This window comes from Monopterus albus, unplaced genomic scaffold, assembly GCF_001952655.1.
Source record: "Monopterus albus unplaced genomic scaffold, M_albus_1.0 scaffold6.1, whole genome shotgun sequence".
NCBI classification, from domain to species: domain Eukaryota; kingdom Metazoa; phylum Chordata; class Actinopteri; order Synbranchiformes; family Synbranchidae; genus Monopterus; species Monopterus albus.
In genome coordinates this window covers 2734551-2745018 of record NW_018127886.1, presented here as the reverse complement: position 1 = coordinate 2745018, position 10468 = coordinate 2734551, and the positions used below count along the sequence as shown (strand labels likewise).

Sequence of the window (10468 nt, the reverse complement as noted above, 5' to 3'; positions counted from 1 at the left end):
ATTTGCTCAAATCGTTCAGCCCTAGTTCATTTGCACTGTGTTTGAATTTATAAACAGACCTTGTAGAATGTATTTCTTCCTCAAAGCCAGAATTTTAGGATTTGCCATGAATCTATGTTGGTTTTTTTTATTATAACACAGTCTTTCCTTCATCAAGGCTGCGTTCAGCTGCATCCGCAGTCTGTGGAATAGGAAACCACTCAAAGTGTATGGAGGCAGGATGGCTGAATCCATGCTGGCCATCCTCTGCCACATTCTAAGAGGGGAACCTGTTATTCAGGAGCGCCTGGCCAAAGAGAGAGAGGGCACCGTACGCCCGGATGACGAAGGGGCCTCCACTGGTTCTTTGGGACCCAGTGGGGCCCCTGGAGCATCTGCAACAGCGGGAGAAACACCAGCAGCAACTGGAACAACTTCTGGAGGGCCAGCAGGAGGATCAGCTGATGATTCGGCCATTTCTACCCCCCGCCGTGAGCCCCAGGTTAACCAGGCTCAGCTTACACAGGTATGTGGGGAAACCTGTCTGACACTCTGGCCCCCTTTGGGTCAAATTCTGATGTCATTTGTTTATCACTCTAGAACAGGGGTGTCAAACTCAATTGCACAGGGGGCCAAAACTCAAAGCACACTTTAGGTCGTGGGCCGAACAGGATAAACATTTATTGAACAGACTAAAACTAGACATTTTTGAACATAAATATGAATTGGATACAGGATACAGTATTATTCCAAAATAAATAAACTTGAACTTAAAATCAGCAACCGTATTTCTGTTAAGGCTTACATTTGCAAACACCTGCTTTTTGTCTGGACACAAGACATTGCACACTTACATCGTGCAGCTCTTCAGAAACTCTCCCTCGGTAAATGTCCGGGCTCATTTTCTCCTCTGCCCCAATAAAACTTCTTTCACAGCAGTTTCACTGTGTGATTTCACTTTGGTGAAAACGTCTGCTGTGATGTCAGATTCCTCTTCAACTCCTCTACCTTCTGTAGCTTCTGCTCTGCATTCACGTTTTTCAGCTTGTCCTGGTGTTTTGTCTCGTAGTGCCGTCTTAGGTTATATTCCTTAATTACAGCCGCATTAGCTCCACAAATAAGACACACGGGTTTATTCTTAGGGGCTAGCTTTGACTTGAAATTAGGGTTGTATACATCAACAGATGCTTGATTGATCTGACGTAATTGACGCGGGAATGATCGCAGGTAGCCTATTGTTCGGTAAGGCAGCTGTTGCGCTGCATTATGGGATTTGTAGTTTGTGTTATTGGTGCTTTTAAAAAAAAAAGATATATAAAATGATCTCGCGGGCCAGATGTGAGCCGCGGGCCCTGAGTTTGACACGTGCTCTAGAATATTCTGATGTGTGTACACACTAATAGTCCAGGAACATCTGGCCCAGGTTTTTTCTCAAAAGTCCTGTGGTATTGTTTGTAGACTGAGTTTTTTTACAAGCTGTGGTTTGTTCCTCATCAGTATTTTCAGATGGCTCTGCCAATACTGCTGGTGGATTTGACACCTTAGGTTAACTGCATAATCGTATATCTAGGTGGCCATATAAGAAAAAAAAAAAAATCTAAAACAGAAGTGCTCTGTTTACCAATCTTCCTCCCCCATATTGAGCATTCACTGAACTTTGGGCTACCATTTGTTTTATAACAGGAAACATGCAGCGAGAGTGGGCGACACGCACAGGTCCGCCAGCAGCAGCTCCAGCAGGTATAAGAGCCACCAGGGAGAGGGCAAGAAACTGAGAGGAGAGGTGGAGAGGGAGTATAGGATGAAGGTTGAAGAGGGAGGGCTGATTTCACAAGGAAAGGGAAAGAAGAATTTGGACCAGATTGGATTGTTCAGACTTTTTGAGGCATATCATTGACAAGGAAAAATGTTTGAGTGGGTGTTTTTGCAGAGATATGAGAGGTTTTGGGTAGAGAGTCATAATCACGATTCAAAAAAGAAGGGAAGACGAATAAGTGGAAGAATATCTCCTCGTCCTTTGTAATTATAGCGACTGTTTCGCTTTCCCTTTCATGATAGTTTTAGATCCTTATTTGAGCTTCATAAAACCCCCTTTTACTTGCCTTTCATTCGTGACGCCATCTCTGTTTGCATTTAAAAATTCTACTTCCTCTTTTGTGTGGTGTTTTAGCTAATGGATATGGGTTTCTCAAGAGAACATGCAATGGAGGCCTTACTGAACACCAGCACCATGGAGCAGGCCACAGAGTACCTACTTACGCACCCTCCTCCACTTCTTGGCGGAGCAGTAAGAGTAAGGCTTCATAAACAGAAACAAAGTTAATTTCTTTGTTACTTAAATAACTCAAATTTAGGCAGCTGATGTTTGCTGTTGTTTCATTCAGGACTTAACCATGTCTGAAGAGGACCAGATGATGAGGGCCATTGCCATGTCACTTGGGCAAGAGGTCAGCATGGAGCAGCGCTCTGACTCTCCTGAGGTGTGTCATTGTCACTGCTCAAATTATGTGGAAAACCCAGTTGTTAATTGAGACTTCATAAATGAAGAACTTGAACATAACATTTATTTAAGCAGCTGAGATGAGTTCTGTCTGCTTCAGGAAGCAGCACGTCGGCGTGAGGAGGAGGACAGGAGAGCCAGGGAGCGGGCAGAAGAGGAAGAAGCCCGCTGCTTAGAGCGCTTCATGGAGGCTGAGCCGCTGGACCCCCAGGAGCTGCATACCTTCACTGATTCCATGTTGCCTGGCTGCTTCCATCTTCTGGATGAGCTGCCAGACACAGTCTACCGACTCTGCGACCTGTTGATGACTGCCATCAAGAGGAGTGGCCCGGAGTACCGAGATCTCATCCTCGGTCAGGTTGTCCACCAGGTCAGTGTGTAAATAAATGTTTAGTATACATATATGTTCAGAGTTCAGATCCAGTAATCTTTTTTTTTTTAAGGGGGTTGTGTTGTTTCCTACTTCTGTGCAGTTAAGGCCTTGGATCTACAACATATTTGCTGTGGGAGTTGTCAGATCCAGATATGCACTGTGTTGAAAACAATGGCTTGTTTTTGTAGTTGTTAGAATAAATGTTTTAAGCACGTACCCAACATATCTTGAATGCAAATAAAACTTTGAGCAATTGTGCATGTTTGTCATCTTTATACTGTGAGCTTGACAAGAGAAGCACATCATGTTTGTACCAACCTGATTGTGTGTAGGTGTGGGATGCAGCAGATGTGCTGATTAAGGCGGCTGAGCCCCTGACTACCAGTGACACAAAGACTGTGTCTGAGTGGACCAGGCAGATGGCCACACTGCCCCAGGCCTCCAAGCTGGCAACACGAATCCTGCTACTCACACTGCTCTTTGAGGTAACAGAAATACACTCATTCAAAGTTCCAGCAGAATTCTAGTATCATTTTATGTCATATACACATTCCACACAATCTTGTTGATTTCTGTTTTGAAAGGAACTAAAGCTATTAGGTGCCAGAGTGGTGGAGAGAAGTGGGATACTTGATTTGCTGATTAAGCTGCTTGAGGTTGTTCAGCCCTGTCTGCAGGCTGCTAAAGAACAGAAAGACATCCAGACACCAAAGTGAGTTTTGCACAGCCCTGCATATTTCTCTTTACTGACCAATGTTAGACCAGCATTTTATCAGGAGTATACTAAAATGTTTCCTTTTTTGCAGATGGATTACACCAGTTCTTTTGATCATTGACTTCTATGAGAAGATGGCAGTCTCTTCAAAGCGCAGAGAACAAATGAACAAAGTACAAGTCAACTTTTTAAAACCAAGCCAAAGACACACTTACAGTAGTAAAATACTATACTTCAAGACATACACCTAGTTACAAGCATTTACTTTATGGGTCAGTGAGTAGAAAAAGTAGGAGCTGTAAGAGAATAAATAAAAAACAAGCATACTTTTTGTATGTTACTTTATGGCACATACAGTATTTTGTCACAGTACAATGTGCATTACATTGTAAGGTGTCTGTTATTTTGTCCACTTTGTGCAATTAATGAATTCTGTCTTCATCTTAGTATCTGCAGCCCAATGGGAATAACTGGCGATGGTTTGATGACCGCTCAGGTCGTTGGTGCAGTTACAGTGCATCAAACAACAGTACTATTGACTCAGCATGGAGGGCTGGGGAGAGCAGTGTCCGCTTCACAGCTGGACGCCGGAGATACACTGTGCAGTTTAACACCATGGTGCAGGTATACACAAACATCTTTCTCCACTGCCAGAAAATAACCCAAAAACTACAAAACAATTTCATGGACTTTGATTTGTGGTTGATTGTTTTTGCTGTATTTGCAGTTTGCTGGGTTGCTTTGTTTGATTAAAACCATTCTATTGGGCAGGTAAATGAAGAGACTGGTAACAGGAGGCCAGTGATGTTGACTGTCCAAAGAGTGCCTCGCATTCCCAAGCCTGCCAAGACTGGCAGCATTACTGACTTGGAGAAAGACGACACAGACAGGAGCAAAGTGGAGGAAACCCACACTGACCTAGACTCAGGAGCAGCAGTGGAGATGGGTGCTCCTAAGGATGATTCCAACCAACTGAAGGAGACCACTTCTGGCCCCTCATCTTCCCTGGAGTCTGACTACTCTCAGGGCTCTGACATTGTTGTACATGGCCTCACAGAGGACATGACTACCATTCTTATTCGGGCCTGTGTCAGTATGATTAGTGTTCCTGTGGACCCAGACACCCTCCATGCCACACTGCGTCTTTGTTTGCGCCTCACGCGCAATCACCACTATGCTATGATGTTTGCTGAGCTGAAGAGCACACGGATGATTCTGGGGCTAACACAGAGCTCCGGCTTCAATGGCTTCACACCACTTGTTACTTTGCTGTTCAGGCACATTATAGAAGATCCAGCCACACTGCGGCACACCATGGAAAAGGTTAGTCTTTCTCTAGTTTCAATTGTTGTCTATGTTCAATTTGTTTTTGCTTAATATGCACTTTTCTCAATGATACTTGTATATTATGTTGATACTGATTCCTCAACAATACATTGCTGTAGGTGGTGAGGTCAGCTGTGACTAGCGGAGCAGGCAGTACCACCTCAGGAGTGGTGTCAGGAAGCCTTGGTTCCAGAGAAATCAATTATATCCTTCGTGTCCTGGGTCCTGCCGCCTGCCGTAACCCTGAATGCTTCACTGAAACCGTGAGCAGTTGTGTCCGCATTGCTCTGCCTGCACCTCGTGGAGCTGGCACTGGTGAGTGTGCAAGCTTATGGTAGGCTTTAGTACATGTGGTAAGTAATGAATAGATTTAAAGTTACTGCTACTGTAAATTAGTTTGATAAATTTATTTACCTAGCCGTTTGCATCTACTTTTTTAAAACATTAGTAATCTTATGCTCAATCTTTCTACAGCCTCTGATGATGAGTTTGAGAATCTTCGAATTAAAGGGCCCAATGCAGTGCAGCTGGTGAAGACGACTCCTCTGAAACTGTCACCCTTACCTTCTATCCCTGACACTATTAAGGAGGTCATCTATGACATGCTTAATGCTTTGGCTGCATACCATGCTCCTGAAGAACGTAAGACATTTTAATAAGATCCTTACAATCTGCTTGAAGGTTGTCTATATCATTTTAATGGAAATAGTCATTTAAACATTTCAGCATTGAGCATTTCAAGTTTGTGTGTCTGTCACAGCCGAACGCCCAGAGGAACGTGCAGCAGCGGTCCCTGGTGGTCAAGACCTGTGCCAAATATTGCAGGATGTTGGTGATGATGTGTACCAGCAGTACCGGCTCACCCGACAGGGCAGTGACTTTGACTCTCAGCCTGCATTCCCTATCAATGTAAGTTTTAGTCCTGTTTAGCTTATGTAGTGAAACATAAAATGTCTTCTCCTCAGTAAATAACAGAGATCTGTCTCTTTGTCTCAGACTCCAGTGTTTGCTGCTGATGGAGGCGTGGCTTTATATATATACATACCACAAAAACATTGTACAACAATCAGATAATCTGTCCTTCCTCAACAACATTGCACACTCTGTTTTCAGTGTAAATATGACCCGATTTGAGATGTCATTCTATTTTTGCAGGACCACATTTATCCACCATATTTGTGTGTGTGCGCGTGTGTGTCTACTGAATATAATCTATGTATCCTGTCATTGTGTTGTGCAAACTTTCTCAGCCTCCACACCAGAAGAGATGCGGGAGGAGAAGAAAGAACAGGAGGGAGAGAAGGGTACCAGCTCAGATGAGGGTAAAGCAGCTAAAGTAAAGGCAAGCAAGCCTCTAATGCCTACTTCCACCATCCTGAGACTGCTGGCTGAATTGGTGCGCTCGTACGTGGGCATTGCCACATTAATCGCCTCCTACTGCTACACTGCTGGACAATCTGAGCTCATTAAAGAGGTTAGTAGTAAAACAAAACCTTGTCAGCCATTCACACTTCTGATTATCATCACTTTAATTTTTTTCATCTTCACCTCCCTGTATCCTAACAGGATTGCAGTGTTCTCGCCTTTGTACTGGACCATTTACTTCCCCACACCCAGAATTCTGAGGATAAGGACACCCCAGCCTTGGCACGTCTCTTCCTAGCCAGCCTGGCAGCTGCTGGCACAGGCACTGATGCCCAGGTGGCTCTGGTCAATGAGGTTAAGGCTGCCCTTAGTCGAGCGCTAGCAATGGCAGAAGGTGCTGAAAAACATGCCAGGTAAATGACATAAAATGATGTAAAACCTAATAGTCTTGATGCTATAAGCCTTCATTTATTGATTTTTAATTTAAGTGGAACTAGACAAATCCATAATTTGATTCTGACACCTCTATTTCACAGGCTCCAGGCAGTGATGTGCATCATCAGCACCATCATGGAATCATGTCCCTCCACGTCCAGCTTCTATAGTACAGCAGCAGCCAAGACACAACACAATGGCATGAACAACATCATAAGGCTCTTTCTGAAGAAAGGGCTGGTCAACGACTTGGCCCGTGTGCCACACAGCTTGGATTTGTCCAGGTATAGGATTACACCACGTTAACTTAAATAGCATTTTTTTGTGTTTGTTTTTGTCTTGTTTTGTTAAATGAGCCACACTGCATTTTTGTGTAACAAAACTGGTTTTGTTTCCATTTGGTGTTGCTCACCAAAATGCACCATATGCATCCTTGAGCTTGAGTGTCTAGTAGTTCTTTTTCAGATTTGAGTTGGCTTTTATGCTGCTAAGTCTTGTGTAAAATGACTCTATCCTTCTGTACATCATTTGCCTTAGTCCCAACATGGCCAACACAGTGAATGCTGCCCTGAAGCCTTTGGAGACGCTGTCCCGTATTGTTAACCAACCCAGCAGTCTGTCTGGGGGCAAAGGAGGCTCCAGCAAGAACAAGGCTGAACATGACACCGTGGGCACAGCCAGGGACAACAATAGCAACACTCAGGACCAAGGTATCCACAAGGAATATATGAGATAACTCAACAATCTATATTCAGTGATTCCATTAATATCAGTCACTGATGTCTGGCATGTCTTCCAGGAGAGTCTGGTGAGGCTGAACCAGTGGAAGGCAACCATCGGGTGCAGGGGACAGACAACGACCTGATGGATGGAGAGACAGAGGGAGACACGGTGGTCATTGCTGGTCAGCCAGAGGTTCTCAGCACACAGGCTATGCAGGTGGTTTAACATTTTATTACAGACAGTACTCGCAGTATTTCACCACATTACCTCATTTGTAATAATTAATGGCCAAGGTGTTATGTATGTATTTTCCCTCTTAGTTTACTTTATGGTTGGCATTGCATTGGTATATAATTACTTCATGTGGTTGTAGGTAGAGAATGAGTTGGTGGATCTGATTGATGAGCTGCTGGAGAGAGATGCTGGCACAGTCAACAGCACAATTATAGGTAAGCCACTAGATTAATTTGGGAGGCGACAGCAAGGGTAGATGTTGGAGGGGAATACTATTGCAATACACTGACTATCTGCACACAGGAGTCACAGCTCCACTTTAATTTTATGATGTGTGATTCCAGAGTGTGGTATTCCTTGTATTGCAAACAGGCCAATAGGCCCAGACCTGGTATATCATGTGTTTTGTTCTCTCATTCAGTGGGGCGCAGTGGTGAAGATGAATCACAAGAGGATGTGTTGATGGACGAGGCCCCTTCCAATATTAGCCAGGCATCCACTCTTCAGGCCAACCGGGAGGGTAAGAGATTGGCACATCAGGACTTTGTATTTATTATTGTGAAATGACCTCTCAGTTGTTGCAACTGTTCTTACTAATGGCTTCTCATTTTTAAGATCTTGTTGTAACAAAGGGACGGTGTCTTTCCCATTTCCATCAGACTCCATGAACATACTGGAGCCAGAGGATGAGGAACACACACAGGAAGAAGATTCTAGTGGCAGCAATGATGATGAAGACAGCCAGGATGAAGAGGAGGAGGAGGAGGAAGAGGAGGAGGAGGATCAGGTATGAAATAATGCAATGAATTCCAATAAACAAGTCTTAATTGTTGCTTATCCTTGGGACTCATGGGTGCTACTTTTCCTCCAGGATGATGAAGAAGGAGATGAGGACGATGATGATGAAGGTTCAGAGATGGAGTTGGATGAAGACTTTACTGACATGAATGCTGTACCACACATCCGCTTTGAAAGGTTTGACCGGGACGATGACCTCATCATAGAGTTTGACAACATGTTCACCAACAACGGTAAGCAGGATCATTTATTGCTAACCAGTACTGAGGTCAGATCTGTAAGAATTTCACACAGTCTCAGTTTGAGTTCTTTTAGAGATTTTATTCAGAATCAAGTCCATCAAAATTTTATGCAGTTGAGCTTTTTGGTTGCAGAAAATCATGATTTGATACTTAACCTTGTTGCAGATATTCCTGACTTTCTACAGACTGGTTCCAGCTACACAGCAGTGGACTGTTATCATGCAACACATTTTTACTTGTCAAAGCAGGAAAAGCATAAGTGAAACATTTTGTTAATTATGGATTGTTTTCATCAGGTGTCCCAGTGAATCAGGATGCACAACATTGGGAACCTGAAACAGTTTCAGTTAAATGGAATTAATTTGTTTTCATTGTTTACTATTAAACCTGTGCCTTTCCTGCTTATGACAAAACAGATTTATCTAAGAGTAGCTGTGCCATCAGTAACTAAAGCTTGGACATTCCACAGTAGTAGGAATACAAACAACAACCAGGGATACATAAAGTAGATCAAAGTAGATATTTGTATTTTTCATAAACATTACTCGGAGTTGTGCCACAGCTGTCCCCCTAATATTTGCCTACTTTTTATTTTTCCATCAGCTGACATCCCTCCTTCCCCAGGCAACATCCCCAGCTCCCACCCATTAATGGTGCGCCATGCTGACCACGGTTCCCTCACCCTAGGGGTTTCCGGCTCTAGCAGCCGCCTGGCACAGGGCATGGGTCGCAGCCAGCGAACGCTGCGCCAGCTCACTGCCAACAGTGGACACACCATCCATGTCCACTACCCTGGCAACCGCCAGCCTAACCCTCCACTCATTTTACAAAGGTGAAAGCTTGTTTATTGTTGTCTGTTGAACCAGCTCTCTTGATTTGTGATAATCCTAACTGAAATGTCTGTTCTACCTATACGCTACACGTCATTAGACTGCTGGGCCCCAGTGCTGCAGCAGACATTTTACAGCTGTCCAGTTCTCTGCCTCTGCAATCTCGTGGTCGTGCCCGTCTTCTGGTTGGAAATGAGGATGTGCACATCATTGCTCGCTCTGACGATGAGTTGTTGGATGATTTTTTCCATGAGCAGAGCAGTACTGGGGGACAAGCAGGTGAGAATTACTATTGATTGTTGCTGTTGTTAAGATAATGGTGATTTGCATTAGTTTTCTGTAGGACTGGACCTGAATATCCGAATATTTGTTTGTTGGGTAGGTAATCGGTTTTCAATTTTAGCATTTGTATATTCAAGGATCCCCAGCCACCTGAACCCAGTGAGGCCTACGATCTTGTTAGCAAACTCCCAATTCCGGGTTGCGGTGAGAGCAGACGTCTTTACTGCTCCTCTTGTCTGTTCTACGACTTTTCACATCTTCTACATTGTAAAGTCTTTGAACAAATTCTACAACTATTAAAATGCCTCCAAGAGGGAAAAGCGCTAATAAACCAGAAGCGAGCGAGGATGTTGAGGCTGAAGAAGATTCTATTTCAGCGGCGCAAGTAGCTGAGATGTTGAATCAGCAGAAGCTGATGTACACCGCGCTTATGTGCCAACAGCAAGAAAGCTTCCAAGGCTTTGTGAAACTAATTATGGAGACAAATAACAAGAGACTCGACAACATGACCAAAGAAATGCAGGAGATAAAAACGAGTTTGCAGTTTACCCAGCGAGATGTGGACGCGATTAAAGCGGCCGTGGGGGTGCAGGAAAAAATTGCCGAAGACACTAGGCGGGACGTCTACAAAACCCATGAGAGTCTAATAACTATTACGTATAAAAT

General features: G+C 43.9%; 1 protein-coding gene across 1 annotated transcript in view; it reads left to right on the top strand.

Moving 5' to 3' along the window:
- huwe1 (HECT, UBA and WWE domain containing E3 ubiquitin protein ligase 1) overlaps positions 1 to 10468 on the top strand; it is a 48116-nt gene that overhangs the window by 18702 nt on the left and 18946 nt on the right. Inside the window, exons 33-56 of the mRNA XM_020619988.1 lie at positions 158 to 505; positions 2150 to 2272; positions 2364 to 2459; positions 2580 to 2849; positions 3185 to 3337; positions 3437 to 3564; positions 3659 to 3740; positions 4015 to 4191; positions 4339 to 4890; positions 5013 to 5208; positions 5368 to 5535; positions 5654 to 5802; positions 5890 to 5921; positions 6106 to 6367; positions 6460 to 6671; positions 6795 to 6977; positions 7231 to 7403; positions 7493 to 7632; positions 7790 to 7865; positions 8072 to 8170; positions 8310 to 8437; positions 8522 to 8681; positions 9294 to 9522; positions 9621 to 9799. Coding sequence (XP_020475644.1) covers positions 158 to 505; positions 2150 to 2272; positions 2364 to 2459; positions 2580 to 2849; positions 3185 to 3337; positions 3437 to 3564; positions 3659 to 3740; positions 4015 to 4191; positions 4339 to 4890; positions 5013 to 5208; positions 5368 to 5535; positions 5654 to 5802; positions 5890 to 5921; positions 6106 to 6367; positions 6460 to 6671; positions 6795 to 6977; positions 7231 to 7403; positions 7493 to 7632; positions 7790 to 7865; positions 8072 to 8170; positions 8310 to 8437; positions 8522 to 8681; positions 9294 to 9522; positions 9621 to 9799 — 4315 coding nt within the window. The remainder of the gene's footprint in view (positions 1 to 157; positions 506 to 2149; positions 2273 to 2363; positions 2460 to 2579; positions 2850 to 3184; positions 3338 to 3436; positions 3565 to 3658; positions 3741 to 4014; positions 4192 to 4338; positions 4891 to 5012; positions 5209 to 5367; positions 5536 to 5653; positions 5803 to 5889; positions 5922 to 6105; positions 6368 to 6459; positions 6672 to 6794; positions 6978 to 7230; positions 7404 to 7492; positions 7633 to 7789; positions 7866 to 8071; positions 8171 to 8309; positions 8438 to 8521; positions 8682 to 9293; positions 9523 to 9620; positions 9800 to 10468) is intronic.